This window comes from Caretta caretta, chromosome 11 (genome assembly GCF_965140235.1).
Source record: "Caretta caretta isolate rCarCar2 chromosome 11, rCarCar1.hap1, whole genome shotgun sequence".
In the NCBI taxonomy this organism is placed as follows: Eukaryota; Metazoa; Chordata; order Testudines; family Cheloniidae; genus Caretta; species Caretta caretta.
This window is the reverse complement of record NC_134216.1, coordinates 116,594-139,442: the sequence shown is the minus strand read 5'-3', so window position 1 is coordinate 139,442 and position 22,849 is coordinate 116,594. Positions and strand designations below refer to the sequence as shown.

At 48.7% G+C, this 22,849-nt stretch overlaps 1 protein-coding gene across 2 annotated transcripts in view; it reads left to right on the top strand.

The window, feature by feature from the left end:
• The window catches only part of LOC125644827 (unconventional myosin-X), a 305,444-nt gene that overhangs the window by 184,401 nt on the left and 98,194 nt on the right, over positions 1–22,849 (top strand). For both annotated transcript variants that reach the window (XM_075117658.1, XM_075117657.1), the window contains 3 exons: positions 1,917–1,997; positions 9,724–9,848; positions 10,181–10,295. In XM_075117658.1, the coding sequence (XP_074973759.1) occupies positions 1,917–1,997; positions 9,724–9,848; positions 10,181–10,295 (321 nt within the window). The remainder of the gene's footprint in view (positions 1–1,916; positions 1,998–9,723; positions 9,849–10,180; positions 10,296–22,849) is intronic.

Here is a 22,849-nt window from a genome sequence, read left to right as displayed (position 1 = left end):
ACATGTGAGAGTGTTGGGTCATCCTTTAGGATAGGTTGTAGATCCTTAATAATGCGGTGGAGGGGTTTTAGTTGGGGGCTGAAGGTGACCGCTAGTGGCGTTCTGTTATTTTCTTTGTTAGGCCTGTCCTGTAGTAGGTAACTTCTGGGAACTCTTCTGGCTCTATCCATCTGTTTCTTTACTTCTGCAGGTGGGTATTGTAGTTGTAAGAAAGCTTGACAGAGATCTTGTAGGTGTTTGTCTCTGTCTGAGGGGTTGGAGCAAATGCGGTTGTATCGCAGAGCTTGGCTGTAGACGATGGATCGTGTGGTGTGGTCAGGGTGAAAGCTGGAGGCATGCAGGTAGGAATAGCGGTCAGTAGGTTTCCGGTATAGGGTGGTGTTTATGTGGCCATTGTTTATTAGCACTGTAGTGTCCAGGAAGTGGATCTCTTGTGTGGACTGGACCAGGCTGAGGTTGGTGGTGGGATGGAAATTGTTGAAATCATGGTGGAATTCCTCAAGGGCTTCTTTTCCATGGGTCCAGATGATGAAGATGTCATCAATATAGCGCAAGTAGAGTAGGGGCTTTAGGGGACGAGAGCTGAGGAAGCGTTGTTCTAAATCAGCCATAAAAATGTTGGCATACTGTGGGGCCATGCGGGTACCCATAGCAGTGCCGCTGATCTGAAGGTATACATTGTCCCCAAATGTGAAATAGTTATGGGTAAGGAGCCCCCGTATATGATTTTCTTTAAGAGTAAGGTGCAGTTGTGTCCGCACCCTGTTTTCCTCCTGAAAGTGGTTTCACAGTTCCATTGCAGTCACCTGGTCATTAGCACACATGTTCTCGGCACACTATGCCATCACCCAACAGGCCAGGGACGATGCCATCTTTGGCTGAGCGGTTTTGAAGTCAGCATGTCTATGAACTCCAAGCCCACCTCCTATATAACTGCTTAGGAATCACCTACATTGGAGTAGACATGTTCAAGAATTCGAAGAAGAAAAAACTATTACTAACCTTCCATAACTGTTGTTCTTTGAGATGTGTTGCACATGTCCATTCCAAGACCCTCCCTGTCGGAGTTAGCCGAAAAGAAAGAACTGGGGGCGGGGGGCAGGGTCAGCAGTGCCCTTTATATTGGCACTGTGAGCACACAGTACCTGAGGGCACAGAGCCAACCCCACAGATACCTCTAGGGGAAAAATTCCAGTGACTGTGCTCAGGGTGTGCACACACCTACGTTGGAATGGACGTGTGCAACCGATCTTGAAGAACAATGGTTACGGAAGGTCAGTAACAGTTTTTCCCCTCCCACCAGAGGTTCTGTGTGCACCCTCATCCCCCTCCTCCTTTCTTCTTTTCCTTCTCTTTTAGGGTGCCAGTGTTTTAAACTGTATTGGGAGGACTGGTCATTATAAAATGGGGGTATTGTGCTGGAAAATGTTAATGGCCACCATCAACTGGTTCTTTGCTCTCTAGTTACCTTGCTGATTGAAGCTGCTGCTTCTGCTAACTGCGTGCTCTGTGTTTCCCTCATTTCCCACTTTTGGTTTTTCCAATTTTCACCAAAATCAGTAGGGTTCTGTTAATTGGTGCCTAAAACATTTCCTGAAATTTTGGAATCAATTGGTTGAAATGTTGAAAAGTTACCGCATTACAGACAGAAAAATGCTGTTGAGTGCAAGGCCTTGCAAGGTTAGTCAATAACAGCAGGTAAACATTTTTCAGTGACGTGTGATTTTTAAATTTTTTATTAAACTGACTATTTATTAAACTGACAAGGAGAAGCATGGAGGAAGAGAAGGTGGAGTAAAGGAGAGAGTTTAGGAATAGGGGGCTGCTTAGGAGTCCCCTGTACTCAGACAGGAGCCCATAGACCCCCAGTCCCTGCTGGAATGACTGCTTTTCTAGTTTTGTCTTGGTGTTTTCAGGACTCTCTCCATTCCCTGATGGCCACACTCAGCACTTCCAATCCATTCTTCATTCGCTGCATCAAACCAAACACGGAAAAGGTGAGTCCCACCCTTGGGGGGGGTGGGAGGAGGGACATCCTTCTGAGCCCAGGATGAGGAAATGGGGAGAGAAACTCTGCCTCTTGCCCCTCTCTTGTGAGTTTTTTTTAAACTGAAGAAAAATGCATCCCAGCCTTTGCATTATGTGAAAAAACAAATACGCATGGCATGTAAGAATTGTTCCCCCCGTTCTTTGTGCTGACACAGCTCAGAAGCAGGACCCTGTGCATCACCTGCAGTGGGACAAAGGGGGCAAGTGATTCCTGTTTGTTTTGGGAGTGGGAATCTGCTCTGGGATTTTGGGTATGTGTAGTAGACTAGGAGGTTGCACACTTCATAGCTTCCAGAGTAACAGTCGTGTTAGTCTGTATTCGCAAAAAGAAAAGGGGTACTTGTGGCACCTTAGAGACTAACCAATTTATTTGAGCATGAGCTTTCGTGAGCTACAGCTCACTTCATCGGATGCATCTGATGAAATGAGCTGTAGCTCACGAAAGCTTATGCTCAAATAAATTGGTTAGTCTCTAAGGTGCCACAAGTACTACTTTTCTTTTTTCATAGCTTCCGTAGGCCAAGTGCATTGCACACATCAGGGGCTCCTTGTATATTCCATTTCCTCTCTCTCCCATCCCCTCCCTCATGCGAGGGACTCTAGTGTGTTCTTGGTTTCCCACATTGTCACCCTTATGCCAGGAGCTGTGTGTGCACTCCCATTGCCTCCCATACCAAGGTCCTCCATTTTGCCATCATGCCAGGTTTTCTGTATGTCCCTGCTACCCCTTTCTTCCATTCCAGGGTCCCCCATTCTCTCCTCTTGCCAGAGATTTGTATGATCCCTGATTTCTCCCCCTGTCAAGGGTTCTGTGTGCCTTCTATTTCTCCCACTTCCAGACCAGGGTTCCCGTTGTCGCTTCCCTCCCCCACCGTTATCTCTCTTCTCTCTGTCTGGGAGAGAAGTCATTCTAGGTGTCAGCATATTAAAAGTGGGAGGATGGGCAGAGATGAAATGGGGTTTTGTTATGCTGGAAGGTGTTAATTTGTGTCATCTGCCATTTCTCTGATCTATAGATAATTGCAGAGGTGCTTGAAGTTGTGGCTCTGCTAAACAAGTGTCAAGGGTTCTTTGTGTCCCCCATTTCCCACTTCTGGTTTTGTTATCTATCCCAAAATCAAAGGCCTCGCAAGCTGGGCCAATAAACTTCTCATTCACCTGTGACTTGTACAGCAGCACCCCTGCACAGGGACTTCTCTGCAGCACGTTGCACTGTGGCCATGCTCCATGGTACCAGCTAGATTTGATTTCACATTGCAATGATGTCTGTGTCTCTTTCTCATTTCCTGGACTCAGAAAATCCATCAGTCTTGATTCCCTGTCTCTTAGGGTATGTCTACACTACGAAATTAGGTCGAATTTACAGAAGTCGATTTTTTAGAAAGCTATTTTATACAGTCGATTGTGTGTGTCCCCACTTAAGACCATTAAGTCGGCAGAGTGCGTCCACAGCACTGAGGCTAGCGTCGACTTCCGGACCATTGCACTGTGGGTAGCTATCCCACAGTTCCAGCAGTCTCTGCTGCCCATTGGAATTCTGGGTTGAGATCCCAATGCCTGATGGGGCAAAAACCATTGGCGCGGGTGGTTCTGGGTACATGTTGTTAGGCCCCCCCATCCCTCCCTCCCTCTGCCCTTTTTTTCCTGGGTTACCCATGGAGATGCCATACCACGGCAAGCATGGAGCCTGCTCAGCTCACAGTCACCGTATGTCTCCTGGGTGCTGGCAGATGTGGGACTGCATTGCTACACAGCAGCAGGTCGTTGCCTTGTGGCAGCAGACGGTGCAGTACGACTGGTATCTGTCCTCGTCGTCTCCTGGGTGCTCTTAGCCAGCCTCGGTGAGGTCGGTCATTGTGCCTGGGTGGACATGAGTGCTCCAGGCAGACCTCGGTGAGGTCTGTCAGGGGCGCGTGGACATAAATAGGAGTGACTCAGGTCATGCTCTTCTTTAAGTTTTATCTAATGGAGATTCAGTCCTGCCTGGAATATTGGCAGAGGGATAGTTCAGTGGTTTGAGCATTAGCCTGCTAAACCCAGGGTTGTAAGTTCAATCCTTGAGGGGGCCATTCTGCCTCAGGCTGCTCTCCCAGCCAGCAGCACCGTGAGCACGCAGGAGATGATGACGGCTAGCAGTCATACTATACCGTCTGCTGCCAGCCCTCTGTGAAAGCAACGGCCAACAATTGTTTCGTGCCTTTTTCCGTGCGGGCGCCATATTGCCGTCAGCAGCATCATCCACCCGCTGCTTCTGCTGCCACTCTGCTCTCCTGCTCACACCATACCATGGGAAGCATGGAGCCCGCTCAGATCACCACGGCAGTTGTGACCACTCTAAACACCATGCACGTTATCCAGCACTATATGCAGAACCAGAACCAGAACCTGCAAAAGCAGGTGAGTAGGCAGCAGCAGCCCGGTGAGGAGAGTGATGGGGACATGGACACAGATTTCTCTCAAAGAATGGGTCCTGGCAGTTTGGCCATCCTGTGGGCAATGGGGCAGGCTCATGCCTTGGAACACCGATTCTGGGCCCGGGAAACAAGCACAGACTGATGGGACTGCATAGTCTGGGATGATTCCCAATGGCTGCGAAACTTTCGCATGCGTAAGGGCACTTTCAATGAACTTTGTGACTGGCTTTCCCCTGCCCTGAAGCGCCAGAATACCAAGATGATAGCAGCCCTCACAGTTCATAAGTGAGTGGCGATAGCCCTCTGGAAACTTGCAACGCCAGACAGCTACCGGTCAGTCGGGAATCAATTTGGAGTGGGCAAATCTACTGTGGGGGCTGCTGTGATCCAGGTAGCCAATGCGATCACTGATCTGCTGCTATCAAGGGTAGTGACTCTGGGAGCTGTGCAGGTCATAGTGGATGGCTTTGCTGCACTGGGATTCCCTAACTGTGGTGGGGCGGTAGACAGAACGCATATCCCTATTTTGGGACCAGATCACCAAGGCAGCCAGTACATAAACCAAAAGGGGTACTTTTCAATGGTGCTGCAAGCACTGGTGGATCACAAGGGACATTTCACCAACCTCAATGTGGGATGGCCAGGAAAGGTACATGATCCTCGCATCTTCAGGAACTGTGGTCTGTGGGAACGGCTGCAGCAAGGGACTTACTTTCCAGACCAGAAAATAACCGTTGGGGATGTTGAAATGCCTATAGTTATCCTTGGGGACCCAGCCTATCCCTTAATTCCATGGCTCATGAAGCCATACACAGGCACCCTGGACAGTAGTCAGGAACTGTTCAACTATAGGCTGAGCAAGTGCAGAATGGTGGTAGAATGTGTATTTGGATGTTTAAAAGTGTGCTGGCGCAGTTTACTGCCTCGGTTAGACCTCAGCGAAACCAATATTCCCATCGTTATTACTGCTTGCTGTGTGCTCCACAATATCTGTGAGAGTAAGGTGGAGATATTTATGGCAGGGTGGGAGGTTGAGGCAAATTGTCTGGCTGCTGATTACGCGCAGCCAGACACCAGGGTGGTTAGAAGAGCACAGCAGGACATGCTGTGCATCAGAGAAGCTCTGAAAACCAGTTTCATGACTGGCCAGGCTACAGTTTGAAAGTTCTGTTTGTTTCTCCTGGGGCCGGTTTTGTTCAATATCTTCATAAATGATCTGGAGGATGGTGTGGATTGCACTCTCAGCAAATTTGCGGATGATACTAAACTGGGAGGAGTGGTAGATACGCTGGAGGGCAGGGATAGGATACAGAGGGACCTAGACAAATTGGAGGATTGGGCCAAAAGAAATCTGATGAGGTTCAATAAGGATAAGTGCAGGGTCCTGCACTTAGGATGGAAGAATCCAATGCACCGCTACAGACTAGGGACCGAATGGCTAGGCAACAGTTCTGCGGAAAAGGACCTAGGGGTGACAGTGGACGAGAAGCTGGATATGAGTCAGCAGTGTGCCCTTGTTGCCAAGAAGGCCAATGGCATTTTGGGATGTATAAGTAGGGGCATAGCGAGCAGATCGAGGGACGTGATCGTTCCCCTCTATTCGACATTGGTGAGGCCTCATCTGGAGTACTGTGTCCAGTTCTGGGCCCCACACTACAAGAAGGATGTGGATAAATTGGAGAGAGTCCAGCGAAGGGCAACAAAAATGATTAGGGGTCTGGAACACATGAGTTATGAGGAGAGGCTGAGGGAGCTGGGATTGTTTAGCCTGCAGAAGAGAAGAATGAGGGGGGATTTGATAGCTGCTTTCAACTACCTGAAAGGGGGTTCCAAAGAGGATGGCTCTAGACTGTTCTCAATGGTATCAGATGACAGAACGAGGAGTAATGGTCTCAAGTTGCAGTGGGGGAGGTTTAGATTGGATATTAGGAAAAACTTTTTCACTAAGAGGGTGGTGAGACACTGGAATGCGTTACCTAGGGAGGTGGTAGAATCTCCTTCCTTAGAGGTTTTTAAGGTCAGGCTTAAAAACCCGGAGGCCCGCAGCCCACAGCACCGCATTCTTGGGTGTCTGGGTGAGGAGGCTATGGAACTTGGTGAGGAGGATGGTTGGTTACACAGGGGCTGCAGCGGTGATCTGTGCCTTTCCCACACCTCAGCCATATGTCGGAGCATATTAGTTTGATCCTCCAGTAGCCTCAGCATTGCATCCTGCCTCCTCTCATCACGCTGACGCCACCTCTCCTCTCACTCACTCCTCCTGTCCTCACGTTCATTTTGTGCTTTCCTGGACTCTGACATTGTCTCCCTCCACGCATTGTGCTGGGCTCTTTCAGCATGGGAGGACTGCATGAGTTCAGAGAACATTTCATTGCAAAAGTGCTTTTTTTTCAGCTTCTAATCTTTGATAGCCTCTGGGACGGAGATGATACGTGGAGCGATGAAACATTTGCAGTTGCGGGAGGGAAAAAAGGGAGATTAGTCTTTAAAAAGAGACATTTTAGAGAACAGTGGGTAGACTTTCACGGTGAACCAAGCTGTTAACATTGCATAGCATGTGTGCTTTCTTTACAAGGTCGCATTTTGCCTCTTATATCAAGGGCCTGCCAGTATGGTGTGAGAGATCACACACGCAGGGCCGGTGGGCAACAGAATTTGACTTACAGGCAGCCATGGTAAGCCACAGTCTTTTGGCTTCTTTAACCTTCCTAACGTGTGGGAATGGTTTCAAACAATAGCGCCCTCATTTCACATACCAAGCACCCGTTGGGTTGGCTCTTCAAAATGGGTTGGCCATTTAAAAGGAGGGGCTGCGGTTTTTGGGTTAACGTGCAGCACAAACCCAACTACCCCCCCCCCCCAATTCTCTGGGATGATCGCTTCACCCCTCCCCCCACCGCGTGGCTAACAGCAGGGATGATTTCTGTTCAGCCACAGGCAAACAGCCCAGCAGGAATGGCCACATCTGAATGTCCCCTTAATAAAATTCCCCTATTTCAACCAGGTGACCATGAATGATATCACTCTCCTGAGGCTAACACAGAGAGATAAAGAATGGATGTTGCTTGAATGCCAGCAAACACCGGGACCATTCGCTGCCATGCTTTGTTATGCAATGATTCCAGACTACGTGCTGCTGGCCTGCCATGGTAAAGTGTCCTACCATGGAGGACGGAATAAGGCTGCCCTCCCCAGAAACCTTTTGCAAAGGCTTTGGGAGTTCATCCAGGAGAGCTTCATTGAGATGTCCCTGGAGGATTTCTGCTCCATCCCCATACAAGTTAACAGACTTTTCCAGTAGCTGTACTGGCCGCAAATGCATCCAAAGTCTTCAGGGCAAATTAATCATTAAACACGCTTAATTTTAAACCGTGTATTATATTTACAAAGGTACACTCACCAGAGGTCCCTTCTCCGCCTTCTAGGTCCAGGAGCCCACCTTTGGTGGGTTGGGAGGGTACTAGATCCAGGGTGAAAAACAGTTCCGGCTGTCGGGGAAAACGATTTCTTCGCTTGCTTGCTGTGCTTCAACCTCCTCCTCCTCATCATCTTCCTCATCCCCAAAATCTGCATCGCTGTTGCATGAGAGTCCATTGATGGAGTCCACTCACAGGGCTGGGGTAGTTATAGGGGCACCCCCTAGAATGGCATGCAGCTCATCATAGAAGTGGCATGTCGGGGGCTCTGACCCAGAGCAGCCATTTGCCTCTCTGGTTCTTTGGTAGGCTTGCCTGAGCTCCTTAAATTTCATGCGGCACTACTGTGGGTCCCTGTTATAGCCTCTGTCCTTCATGCCCTTGGAGATTTTTTCAAATATTTTGGCATTTCATCTTTTCGAACGGCGTTCTGATAGCACAGATTCATCTCCCCTACAGCGATCAGATCCAGTACCTCCCTTTCGGTCCGTGCTGGAGCTCTTCCTGTCTACCTGGCCAGTGCATCTGAGTTGAGAGTACTGTCCAGAGCGGTCACAATCGGAGCACTCTGGGATAGCTCCTGGAGGCCAATACCATCGAATTGCATCCCCACTACCCCAAATTGGACCCAGCAAGGTCAATTTCAGCACTAATCCACTCGTCGCGGAGGAGTACAGAAACCGGTTTTAAGAGCCCTTAAAGTCAGAAAAAATAGCTTCGTAGTGTGGACGGGTGCAGGGCTAAACCGATCTAACGCTGCTAAATCCGACCTAAACTCGTAGTGTAGACCAGGGCTTAGAGATGTGGGTAGCGAGAGAACAGACCAGTATCTCCAGGTCTGGAGCCCCTCATAGGAAGTGGGGGTTGGAGGGGGAGAGAAGGAGACAAACCTGTCGAAATGGGCCTTTTCCAAAGAGGGCCTTTTTGCAGGAAAAGTCCCCCCCCCCCTCTTTTCTGAAACAGAGAGGAGGATAAAGCTTCGTTCCATTAACAGGGCAGGAGTGAAGATGCTTCAGATTAGCTCTCTGTAAAGAAGCAAGTTTCCTTTAGAGGGAGTTTCACCTTGACACTCAGAAAAGTGGCAGCAAGGAGGAATCTTGACCAGACTAGATGGAGAACTCAGAGAAGGGCAGAATCTCTGTGTTTTGATGTCCATCAGTCAGTATCCTATAGTATTCTGTATTTAGTATTCTCTCTTTAGGAGCAGGACCCGCTGCAAGCTCCTGCCCCAGTATAGAAGCTCCTTCCTGCCTTTTAGCTCCGTTCTTTCAGGGACACATTGGGCTCTCATTTGGATTCTCACTCATCCAGTTAAGTTGTGAAGGCAGCAGGCATGCCTGCAGTTTTGCTTCTGTGCTGCTGGAAACTACTGTTACATTTGATGAGCAGAAAGCCAGGTGCCTTCTCTCTTGCTGTTCCCCCAGCTGCATCTGATCCCTCAGTTGAGAACAGTGTAATTTTCTGCATGAATGGGCTGCAGTGGGAGTGGAGGGGGCTGTGGCTCAGCACAGTTCATTGCCCACTTCCCTGCTAGACTCTGAGCTATGGAAGATGTTGCAGTTTGCTGTTGATATGTGTGCACCCAGTTCCCTCCTGCCTCTGTTCCAGTGCTGAGTATATTTGTGACAGCTGTCTGCCATTTGTGTCAAACTGACCCATCTTTCAGCTGGGGCCCTTAACATGCAGGGTTAACTTTCTAGGGATCTGTGGATATGTGTCTGTGTGCCCCTTACAACGTTCAGATAAGCAGACACCATGCCAGCAAGCAAAGGGTTAAGTCTGGTATTACTGCTTGCTCAGATGTCTCTCTTTCTCTTGGTTTGTTTCTGATCTTGGTCTTTTAGGCACCAAACCTCTTTAACCCGGATGTAGTTCTAAACCAGCTCCGGTACTCTGGGATGCTGGAGACAGTGAAAATTCGAAGAGCAGGCTTCCCCATACGGCGTCTCTTCCCGGATTTCCTCAGCAGGTAATGGGTAACATGGAGGTGGGTGGTGGTATATTCCTTTTCTCTATAATTTTTGTCACTGGTACTGTTCCCAAATTTTGGATGGCTTTTGTGTTGTCTCCATGTCAACCATATTATGGGGACAGCTGCAAGTCGGAGGTGGAAGTTTCTAAACTGGAGGTTAGTCCAACTGCAGTTGGATAAAGAACATGAAAAAGAGAAGTTCCCAGATGGGCAGATAAGACAACCCTGGGGAAGGATGAATGGGAAGAGGAAGGTTTTGAAGCATGTTAGAAATGGAGAGGATAATATCGTACATACTTTTATGTCAAGAGATTGTGTTTGGTTCTCAGGTACAAGATGCTTATGAAGAATCTGAGTGTCCCAGAAAACACCAAGGCTGTGTGTGCACGTTTCCTACAGACATGTGACAGCACCAGGAAAGAGTGGCAGCTGGGTAAAAACAAGGTATTACCTCAGTGTAGAAAAGGGTCCATTGGGTGAGGGGAGGGAAGTAATTCCTGATGCAAGAGAGTTTAATTGAAAGGTGATATACAGAGGAGCACTCCAATAAACAGCAGGTGGAGGTAAACGAATGGCACTGAATAGTCGTACCAGTGAAGGTCACTGACTGGGCTATGCTGCTGATCTGTAATGTCTCAAATGCTTCCTGTATTATATATCTGGAGATAGATTAGATGAGACCCAACAGCACTTTTCTTTCTCCCATTGGACAGGACTGTTCCCTACTGTACGTTTACTATTGCTTTGTCAAGTCTAGTTTTAAATGACCCAAGCAGAACGAGCTTTGGATTTTTGGGTGGACCTGCAAAACAATACTTTGCTCCCTTCTCATGTCCAGTCTAACTCCTGCCCACTGTGATCATGTCACTATGTACAGAGTCAACTCAAGGATTTTGAGTTGGGTTAGTGAGGTGCTGCTTTGGTGTACATTAAAAATGTGGGGGGGAGGGGCAGCTGGCTCTTCAGGTTTGCATTAATCTCCTGCTACAGGAGCTTAGCTGCTGGTGCTGGAATCAATGTAGTTATCAATATTTTTCAGGGAAATCTATCCATATGCTGAGCCTCCAACTCTGACAGAGGTTTGCTTCTGTTTTGGTGAATCTTAGCTTTTCTGTCTTGTCTTGGTGCTGATGTCTTCCAGGCACTGAGAGGGTTGGAAATAGTGCTGTTTGCATTAGATGTAAAGGAGAGAGAGCTGGGTGCTGTCCATGGGTTGTTGCCAATAATAATTATCTTTGTCTGTCTGTCTTCCTAGCAGCTCCTCAAAGAAGTGGAATAGAATGGTGGAGAGGGTGGTTCCCTGTGGAACTCCACCTGTGAGGGATCTGATTGGAGAAGAGGGTTATCAATAACATGGCTCTGGATATAGTCTGAGTGGAAAGATTGGAGCCACCTCTGCATATTCCCACTAAACCCTGATACTACTTTAAGTCAGGACAACAGCATTTCCTGGTGGAGGGTATCAAATGCTCCAGGGGGATCTAGCAGTAGCAGCATAGCCGTATGGTCCTTTCCCATTGAAGCACAAGATCTTCAATTCAGTGCCACCAGCTGTGTTTTGCTTCGGTGTCCTGGTCTGAAGCTTGAATAGAAAAAAATCCAGGATTTTGATAGTGTCTAGATGCACCTAAAGGTCTTCTAATTTATCTTGCTCAGGAGGTTAGACAGGGGGTGGTAGGTCATTAGATTAGTTGCTTTGAGCAGTGGTTGGAGAGATTCGATTTTTATCAGTAAATGTTGGTAATTGTCGATTTCACCGTAAGCACAAACACTAATGAAAAAATGTTTCCATAGATGATGATCAAAATGTACAGATAGGCAAAGGAAGAAAAATGCTGCTTGAAAGTTTATTAGAGTTTGATTTATGGAGGTATAGAAGGGAACAGCTTATTCAAGAAGGGCAGGCAGGGGGAAAAGGGAGGAGGTGTTGCCTTGTATATCAAAGATGTATACACTTGCACTGAGCTTGAGAAAAAAGTGGGAGGCAGACCTGTTGAAAGCCTCTGGGTAAAGATAAAAGGGTGATCTACTATAGACCACCTAACCAGGAAGAAGAGGTGGATGAGAGGTGGTGGTTTTTTTTGTTTGTTTGTTTTTTAAAAACCAACAAAATCATTCAAAGCACAAGATTTGGTGGTGATGGGGGACTTCAACTTCCCAGACATCTGTTGAGAAAATAACACAGCAGGGCACAGATTATCCAGCAAGTTTTTGGAATGCATTGGAGACAACGTTTTATTACAGAAGGTGGAGAAAGTGACGAGGGGAGAGGCTGTTCTAGATTTGATTGTGACAAATAGGGAGGAACTGGTTGAGAATTTGAAGGTGGAAGGCAGCTTGGGTGAAACTGATCATGAAATGGGAGAGTTCATGATTCTAAGGAAGGGTAGGAAGGAAAACATCAGAATAAAGAAAATGGACTTCAAGAAGGCAGACTTTAGCAAACTCAGACAATTGGTAGGTAAGATCCTGTGGGAAACAAGTCTAAGGAAAAAATTGTTGGCAGTTTTTTTAAAGAGCTATTATTAAGGGCTCAAGAACAAACTGTCCCAATGCTCATGAAAGACAGGAAGTATGGTAACAGACCACCTTGGCTTAACTAGGAGATCTTCAGTGATCTGAAACTCAAAAAAGGGTCATCCAAAAAGTGGAAACTAGATCAAATTACAAAGGATGAATATAAAAAAACCCCACAAGCATGTGGTGTCAAAATTGGAAAGGTCAAGGCACAAAATAAGATTGAACTAGTAAGGGACATAAAGTATAAGGAGAAGATATTTACAAATACATTAGAAGCAAGAGGAAGACCAAGGACAGGGTAGGCCCATTACTCAATGAGGAGGGAAAGATAACAGAAAAAAGGTCATTAGAAACTTGGGCGAGAACTGTTTCAGTCACGTGCAAGGGCAGAAGTCAGACTGAAGGGGGTCTTGAATGACACTGGAGCAGAGGAACTTCAGACAGCAATTGTAGACTGTGTTCAGTGAGCTTAGAAATGAAAGGGAGATGGGGAACATAAGAATGTCCATACTGGGTCAGACCAAAGGTCCATCCAGCCCAGTATTCTGTCTGCCGACAGTGGCCAATGCCAGGTTCCCCAGAGGGAGTGAACCTAACAGGTAATGATCAAGTGATCTCTCTCCTACCATCCATCTCCACCCTCTGACAAACAGGCTACGGACACCATTCCTTACCCATCCTGGCTAATAACCATTAATGGACTTAACCTCTATGTGGGGCAGTAGCTGGAGAGGCAAATGGGGTCAAGGATGGGTTTTTTTTTAAATGGTGGAGACTAAAGCATGTTTGCATTGTAAGAAGAAAGAACCAGAGGAGAATGAGAAGTTAAGGAGCTGTGTAAGGGAGGGGATGAGTGTGAACATGAGGGAGATGGGGAGGTGGGATGGGAGGCAAGTGGAGGGGTTGGAGAAAAAGACAATAGAAGAAACTCTTGCATCTGTGACCAGTGAGAAGTAAAAGAGAGTTGCAGGAGGGGAAGGCAGGAGGGAAGGCAAGCAGAAGGGGGTGGGAAGGATAGGTTGTTATATTTTGTCAATTTCTTTTGAGAGAAACCAGCAATATAGGAGGAGGCTGGAAGGTTTGAGGAGTGAGTCAAAGGATGTGAAAAGGTGGCTGAGGTTGCATGTGTGATATTCAATTAAATTGAAGAAGCAGAGTTGTTTAGTTAGGAAGATGGCAGAAATGAAGGAGGAGAGAACGAATGTGTAGTGGAGGAAGTTGGCCTGGTCACGGAATTTTCACCAGAGATGCACTGCGGCACGAGAGCAGGAGTGGAGGAAGTGGATGCTTAGGGTGATCCAGGGCTGGGGGTTGGCAGGGTGGACCGTATGATGGGGAAAGGGGCAAAAAGGTCAATAGTGGAGAAGAGCGAAGAATGGAGAGACCCAACAACTATCTCAATGGAAGAAAGGGCCGGGTGAAGAGGGCTGAGACTGGACAAGAAGTCCTCAGCAGTGATGGACTGGAAGCTGTGGAAAGGTGAAGTGACAGGATCTGAGGGAGGGGGCTGAGGGGCAATGTTGAAAGAGACTAGGTGATGGCTGGAGAGAGGGAATTTAGCAACAGAGATCAGAGAGAGAGCAGTGCTTGGTGAAGACCAAGTCAAGTAAATTACCCTTTTGATGAGTGGGAGAGTTGAAGCAGGGCTGCAGGTCGAACGAATAGGTCAGAGCGAGGAAACATGCAGCTAAGGGGTCAGATGCATTATCAGCATAGAAGCTTGAAGTGACAGAGGAAGTGTGTGGGGAGTGTGAGTTCCTTCCACCCTCCCTGAGGAAAATAATAAGCATGCAGTTTTACCATGACTGCGTCTATGCTAGGGTCTTTTATCAGAACATCACTGTGTCCGCCAGCAGTCACACCTCTTCACACCACTGATCGACATTGCTAGGCCAGGTGAAGTTTGTAATGTTGACATTGCTGGACAGAGGGTGGAATCCTAGGCTGGACAAGGCAGTTTTCACATTAGGAAATCGAGGTAAACACTAAGTGGGAGCCTAAGGGTTTACATGACCTGCTAACCTACATTATACCTACAAACTGCCTTGTCTTCACCAGGAGGTTGCTTCACGTTGGCTAACACAAGTTAAAAACATACATTTTTTCCTAGTGAAGACTTGATTTATTTTCTGTCTTTTGAGTGAAAGTGAAGTGAACAGGATGGGGATCAGTTGCCCTGGAGAGAGAACAGTGGCCCCATGAGTACCCTCTGTACCAGTTACACTAACTATGAAGGTAGCAGTGTTACCTCATGCTGAGTCACCCAGTTAGACCTAAACCATGACTTGTGGGGAGGAGGGAGGGTTGAGGGGAGGCCATGGCATGGAGGGATATAACCCAGGAAGGAGTTTGGGGGGCAGAAGGGAGGAGGTGGCATGGAGAAGGGGGAATACTTCCTGCAAAATGAATTGGAGGATAATCTTATCCCTAGTGATTGTTTGGAAGAGGAAGGAAAAGACTCTGAATTAATATAGTGAATTGTGTAGGTCAGGAAAGGAAATGAGGAAGGGAGGGCAGGATGGGCATTGTGTTTCTCATTAATACTAGTGCAGCTGTCCTGCTGGCAATAGCCAAGCTTTTGTTTGTAAGAGGAGACTCAGGCTCTGTCCTGATGTATGCTAGAGGTCAGGGACTGGCAGAGTGAAACAGGCAGAATGTTAGCAACAGTTTGTTCTTCGAGTGCTTGTTCATGTCCGTTCCATGTAGGTGTGTGGGTGCCCACATGTACGGTAGCCAAAGATTTTTCCCTTTGCAGTATCCATAGGGCCGGCTCTGGTGCCCCCTGGAGCCCCACGCTCATGTGCCAGTATATGGGGCACCACTGGCCCTGCACCCTCTCAGTTCCTTCTTACCACCAGTGACGGTGGCTGGAACACTGCTTTGCTCTTGCAAGTGCCCTTAGCTTCTCGGACTCTGAGTTTTATTTACTGTAAATAGTTCCTTAGTGTTAAGTGCTTAGTGTTTGAGCGTTAGTTAGTTAGAGTCCTATCGGGGACTTAGTCCCAGGGACGGGGCATGCCCCACTCCTTGGGGCTTATGCCACCTGCTTGAAACCGATGCTGGTTAGTGAGCCACACACAAGCTCTCTCAGGTGCCTGAGTGAGGCACAAGTAAAGGGAAGGTACCAAATTTATAAAAATTTTAGGCCCCGTACCCGAAAGGATAGGGACATACACCTGAAGGCATTTCTAATGGAGACTGCCTGGTGTTGGAACCATCCAACTTGGCACCCAGCATGTGCGCGTCAGTGCAGAGCGAATCATTGGCACCGGGTCGGTCCCTGCACCAATCCACCTCGCCTGCCAGAAGGAAGCACAAGAAGATGTGTCCAGTTAGGAGCGGCTCTCCAACGTTGAGTCAAGCAATTGATCCAAGACCTGCGCACGGCCGCTCACCACCTCCAAAGCCATCCTCCGGTGCGGGTTTGCCGCCCAGCGTATCCAGCCCTGATAGAGACTCACCACAGAATCCAGGAAGCGATCGGGACTCTATACACTTCTTAGTGCCATCGATGCCTGAGGCCTTCCAGGCTGCGAAGGACCTAATGGTGCTTCCCGGGCCACCTGCAGCCAGAGACTTATCTAAGGCCCTTGCGGACCCATCAGAGTGGCCCGCTCCATGGGAAAGCCTGTGCTGAGAGCATCCCTGCTGTCACCAGCGCAGTTCCAGTCGCCATGTCGCCACTCACCCCTTGCTTTAAGTCGGCCACATTTGCGGAGCCGTTTGCCTGCGAGTCAAAGATTGCTGGCATGATGCTTGTCGATGTCCTGGCGCTGGTCAATATCCTGGGTGCCGATTGATGTCCCAGCACCACTCATCATCGAGACACCGGTCACTACTCTGGCACTGGTCAATGTCCCGGTACCACTCATCATCAAGGCACCGGTCACCACCGTGGCTCTAGTCACCGTCCCGGTACCACTCATCATCAAGGCACCAGTCACTACCCTGGCACTGGTCACCGTCCTGGTACCACTCATCATTGAGGCACCGGTCAACGTCCCAGTACCATTCGAGGTCCAGACATTGTCAATCGCGATCTCGTTCACAGCACCGTGGGCGATTGCCTTCTCCAGACATGCACGCTTAGTTGTCGGCTCCAGCACACTCTCGAGACCGTCAGCAACCAGTTCCTACTGCGCCTCCATGGTCGGACAGAGAGGAGTACTTGGGATCAGGGAGTGACTGAGGCTCCTACCATGACTAGCATTGGTGCCCTGACTATGGGCCAGATTTCTCTGCGGGCCCATGGTCACGTGCCCAGTGGCCCCAGCAGTGGCAGATCTGGAATCCGTGGGGGCTTTCCATGGTACCCAGGGCCCAATCGTACCAGGCACTCTTGTTGGGGTCTGAGGCCCAAACCAGAGCAGGGGCCCAGCAGGAACCGGTAACAGAACTGCATCGAAGAGGAGACCCCAGCTGCCTTAGAGCAAACGGCTCCTGAGCCTGAGGAGGAGCCACCTGTGCAGCCTGTTGCCACATCCTCTTCCTCGTCCCTGGACAATGCAGTGGTGGGCACTGCCAGTGTACCCCTTGATGATTTCCGAGCCCATCGGGAGCTGTTCAAGCAAGTAGCCTCCAATTTGGGACTCAAAATTGAGGAGTTTAAGTAGTAGTCGGACGATCTCCTTGACATTCTAGCTGCCTCTGCTCCTTCAAAGGTGGCCCTACCTGTCCACAGCGGGGTCCTGAAAACTGCCAAGGTGATGTGGCAGATCCCTTCTTCTCTGACCCCTATGTCTAAGCAGGCAGAGAAGAAATACTTTGTACCTGCTCAGGGCTACAAATACACATATACACACCCTACTCCCGGGTCATTGGACATGTCAGCAGCCAATGAATGAGACAGGCAAGGCCAGTTTAGTGCGATCCCCTAAGAACAAGGATGCAAAAAACTGGACCTGTTCCGCAGAAAAATATATTCTACCGCTAGCCTACAGCTGTGCATTGCAAACCAACAGGTGCTACAGTTTGCAGGCTCCCTGTCTCAGGAGGCCAAGTGGGAATTTACAGCTGTAGTTGAGGAGGGTAAGACGGTAGCTAGGGTGTCTCCAAGCGGCATGGGATGCTGCAGACTCGGCAGCGCTGGCAATGGCATCCGGCATCGGCATGAGTCGTAGCTCCTGGCTCCAGTCCTCGGGACTGTCACAGGAGGTCCAGGCCTCCATGCAGGACCTTCCCTTTGTGGGCGAGGCCCTTTTCTTACAGCAGACTGATATCAGACTGCACGGGCTCAAAGATTCTAGGGCCACATTATGGTCCCTGGGCCTTTATATTCCCCAGGTGGCCAGGAGACAAGCCCACCCACCACCGCCGCAGCCTAGATACTTGGGGTCATTGAGCCAGGGAGCTTTTAGAAGGAACAACAGAGGCTTCCAGCATCACCAGTTGGGCCCATCCTCCTTAGCCCAACAACAGCAGGCAACCGCCTGCCTCTCCAGTGGGCAGAGGCAGGCATTTTGTGGATGCCCCCGAGGGCAATACACCAGATTCATCTCTGGATCCAACCCGTGCTTTGTTTTTGGATCTGCTAGCCAGCTTCCTACCATCATTGGTGCCATATCATGTCAGAACATTGGGTGCTCAACAACATCGACTCCAGTTACACCCTTCAGTTTTCCTGTACCCCACCCTCCTTTCCCGTCCCTCTTCAGGGACCCTTCTCACAAGCAGCTCCCTATCCAGGAGGTAGAATCTCTACTATGGCTGGGGGTTGTGGAGGAATTTCTTCTGCATATGAGAGGGAAGGACTTCTATTCCTGGTACTTCCTAATACCGAAAGCCAAGAGGGGCCTAACACCCATTCTCAATCTGTCTCTCCTCAACAAGTATCTCAAGAAGTTAAAGTTTCGCAGCGTCTCCCTAGCCTCCATCCCCTCTTTGGATCCAGGAGACTGGTATGCCACCCTCGACTTGAAGGACACCTACTTGCACATTTCCATTTTCTATGGCCATAGGCACTTCCTCCACGTCATAGTAAGTGAGTGCCACTTGCACTTTATGGTGCTGCCCTTCAGTCTTGCGACAGTGTGAAAGACCTTCACAAAATGCAGAGAGGTCAAGGGGTGCAAATTTACCCCATCTCAATGACTGACTCGTCAGAGGCAGCTCCTGGGAACAGGCCCGACGCAGTCTCGAGCTGGTACAAAACACTTGTCAGGGTCTGGGGCTGATCATAAATGATCAGAAATCTGCCCTGGTTCCAGTGCAGTCAATAGAGTTTATAAGAGTGGTCCTGGACTCTACCTGAGTCAGAGCTTTCCTGCCAGAGTCCCGTTTTTGGACCATGTCATATCTCATTGGTCGGGTAAGGGCATATTTCCTCACCACTGCTTGAGTCTGCATCAAACTATTGGGCCATATGGCAGCCTGTACATACATGGTCAGACATGTGAGACTTCGCCTTCGACCGCTGTAGGCCTGGCTGGTGACAGTCTACAAACCCATCAGACACAGGCGAGATCATCTGGTGGCGATCCCATCGCAGGTCCTGGCATCCTTCATCTGGTGGACAGACCCAGGGTATATGCTGGACGGAATTCCCTTCATGACTCTGCCTCCTTCAGCAACCCTGATTTTTGATGCCTCCAATCAAGGTTGGGGAGCTCACCTAGGCGGCTTCAGTACACAAGGCCTCAGGTCAGAAAGCGATTGTTACCAGCACGTAAATGTCAAAGAGCTCAAGGCCATATGTCTAGCCTGCCAGGCTTTCCTTCCATACCTACAGGGTAAGGTGATTCACATTCTTATGGACAAGGCCACAGGGATGGTCTACATCAACAAACAAAGTGGAGCTCACTCATCATCCCTGAGGCTATCCAGTTTTGGGATCTTTGTGTACAGCACAACATCCTCCCAGTAGCTTCACGCCCCCCAGGAGTCAACAACTCGTTAGTAGAGCTCCTCAGCAGGTCCATCTTGTCTCGCCACAAGTGGTCCCTTCACCCAGAAGTGTCCGATACGATTTTTCAAAGGTGGGAGTGTCCCCAGATAGACCTTATGCGTCCAAGCTGAACGAGACGTGCCAGGAGTTCTGCTCAATCCAAGGGTCGTAGGAGGGCTCCCTGTCTGATGCCTTTCTTCTCCAGTCGTCAGAAGGGCTCCTATATTTCTTTCCGTTGATACCACTGGTACACAATCTTCTCCTGAAGAGGGAGAGACAAAGCAAAGGTCCTCATGATAGCTCTGGGATGGCTGGGCCAACACTGGTTCTGCATTCTCCTGGACCTGTCTGTGATAACCCTGTTGACCCTGTCTCTTCGACTGGACTTGCTCTTTCAGAATCAGGTCACCCTTCTGCACCCCAATCTGACATCCCTTCATCGAATAGCATGGCTGCTAAGTGGCTGAATGCCGACGAGCGGGCCTGTTTGGCGCAGATTCAGCGAATCCTGTTGCGTAGCAGGAAGCCTTCCACCAGAGCATCTTACCTAGCCAAATGGAAGTGTTTTACCTGCTGGATTTCAGAGAAAGGAATCTCCCATTCCGAGCCCCGATTCAATCTATTCTGGATTACTTGCTCCACCTTAAACAGCAAAGCCTAGCCCTTTCATCAATTAAAGTGCATCTAGCAGCCATCTCGGCTTTCCACTCCCCGGTGCAGGGTAAATCCAGTATTTTCTCATGAAATGACAATCTGGTTCTTGAAGGGCCTGGAGAGGCTGTACCCTCAGGTGTCTCAGTGGGATTTAAATCTAGGCCTCTTGCAACTCATGGGTCCTCTCTTCGAGCTGATGGCATCCTACTCCTTGCTTCTACTTTCGTGGAAGGTTGCCTTTCTGGTTGCAGTCACCTTGGCCTCAAGAGATCAGAGCCCTAACTTCGGTACCTCCATACATGGTATTCTACAAGGACAAGATCCAGCTGCGTCCTCACCCAGCGTTCCTACTAAAGGTGGTGTCACAGTTTCACTGCAACCAAGAAATATTCTTACATGGTTTCTTCCCGAAACCTCACAAGTCCAACAAGGAATGAAGGCTACACTCTCTGGACGTTAGGCGGGTCTTAGCCTTTTATATCGAAAGGACCAAACACTTTCGTAGATCCACTCAGCTCTTCATGGCTATAGCAGATAGAACAAAGGACCTACTAGTTTCCCCCCAGAGATTTCCTCTTGGATAACAGTGTGCATTAGGTTTTGTTATGTACAAGCGGGTGTGTTGCCACCAGCCGTAGTCACTTCTCGTTCCACCAGGCTTCCTCAACGGCATTCCTTGCACAGATTCCAATTCAAGATATCTGCAGAGCTGCTACTCAGTTCTCACCTTTGCGTTCCACTACGCTATCACTCAGCAAGCCCGGGACAACGCCAGCTTCGGCAAAGCAGTATTGCAAGCCGCATGAAAGTGAACTCCAAACCCACCACCAAGGGGTACTGCTTGTGAATCACCTACATGGAATGGACATGAGCAAGCACTGGAAGAAAAAACAGTTGCTTACCTTTCCTAACTGTTTGTTCTTCAAGATGTGTTGCTCACGTCCATTCCACAACCCACCCTCCATCCCCACTGTCGGAATAGATGGCAAGAAGGAACTGAGAGGGCACAGGGCCGGTGGCACCCCACATACTGACACATGAGAGTAGGGCTCCAGGAAGCGCCATAGCCAGCCCTACGGATACTGCTAAGGGAAGAATCTCTGGCTACAGTTCACGTGGGCATGCACACACCTACATGGAATGGACGTGAGCAACACATCTGAAAGAACAACAGTTACGCAAGGTCAGCAACCCTTTTTTCCAGTGCACCATGGCCTTAATTTGTGATGCCATGACAAGCAGTAGCTATACCAAGATGCCAGACTCTTGTGTTCCCTTTGCTCCTCGCTCAGGCACTGCCCAATCACATCTGTCTTCAGTCAGGACACAGTTCTCCCCATCTCTTTCCCACTCTAACCAAGTTTTTCTTGATGTCTAGAGTGACATTTTATGTGGTCCTGTTGGAAAAAGAGGAAATTGGCTTAACATTGCAGGAGGTTTTTTCTTACCTTCTGGAATCCAAGGCACAGCAATACAATTTCTCCTTCACCAATGTTCTCTGCAGGAGAATTTACAGATCTGGCACTTAAGATGAAAAGTGTATGCTAAAAGGAGCAAAATTTTTTGGCAGATATTTCTGTAATAGACCTTCTCCAGGGAGGGGCTGAATGGATTCTGTACATTGCGCAACATATACACTGTACACAATGTGCGCACAAATATATGGACATCCACGTGTGAACAGAGATCTTTTTATGTACACATGTGCATATCCTTCACATATGTATGCTTCCGGTTGTAAGTGTTCACTGCTATGTGCAGTCAACATTCACATATGTATTCTTGACTATATATTGACTAACACCATCTTGCTGTGTGTCTGACTTACCATAAGCTTCCGTCGTTTCTGTTCATATTAGAAACTAATGGCAAAAATAACCCCTATATTTCTGAATCTAGTCACTCTTCCCTCAGATGAAGATAGGCTTAAACTTTTGAGAGTGGCTATTGTGACAAAGTTCCTCCTCTACCACAGTGGGTCTTCCGCTTATTGGCGGATTTGCTCGCCTTGGAGCTTCATGGCAGCCCTCAGCTTGGCTGTTTTTCTGAACCCACAGTCCATGTCAGCTCCTCCTATGTCTGACCAGGAGTTGGGAGGATTTGGGGGGAACCCGGGCCCGCCCTCTACTCCAGGTTCCAGCCCAGGGCCCTGTGGAATGCAGCTGTGTAGAGTGCCTCCTGGAACAGCTGTGCGACAGCTACAACTCCCTGGGCTACTTCCCCATGGCCTCCTCCCAACACCTTCTTTATCCTCACCATAGGACCTTCCTCCTGGTGTCTGATAATGCTTGTACACCTCAGTCCTCCAACAGTCTGCGTTCTCACTCTCAGCTCCTAGTGCCTCTTGCTCCCAGCTCCTCACACGCACACCACAAACTGAAGTGAGCTCCTTTTTAAAACCCAGGTGCCCTGATTAGCCTGCCTTAATTGATTCTAGCAGCTTCTTGATTGGCTGCAGGTGTTCTAATCAGCCTGTCTTAATTGTCTCCAGAAAGTTCCTGATTGTTCTGGAACCTTCCCTTTTACCTTACCCAGGGAAAAGGGACCTACTTAACCTGAGGCTAATATATCTGCCTTCTATTACTCTCCTGTAGCCATCTGGCCCGACCCTGTCTCACTATGAATTAAATGACAGAGAAACAGATGATTTGCTTATGGTTTTCCTGACAAGGGAGATTTCTCTACCTGTAGTTTGAATTCATTTTAATCTTTCCTATCTGCTTCCTGCAAAATGCTATCATTTCACAGCTAGCTATTACTGGCAAACCCCATGTTATTTGGGGATCAAAATGCCCTATCTTGGATGGATATTACTGACAGATACCTGAGTGTTCTCTGGGTTTTTAATACTTTAGCAACACTTGCGAAGCTTGTCATGCCCATGCTCTGTGAATTGGATACTTCTGCTGCATGGTGGAGTTGCATCCCTGGCCCAACTCTC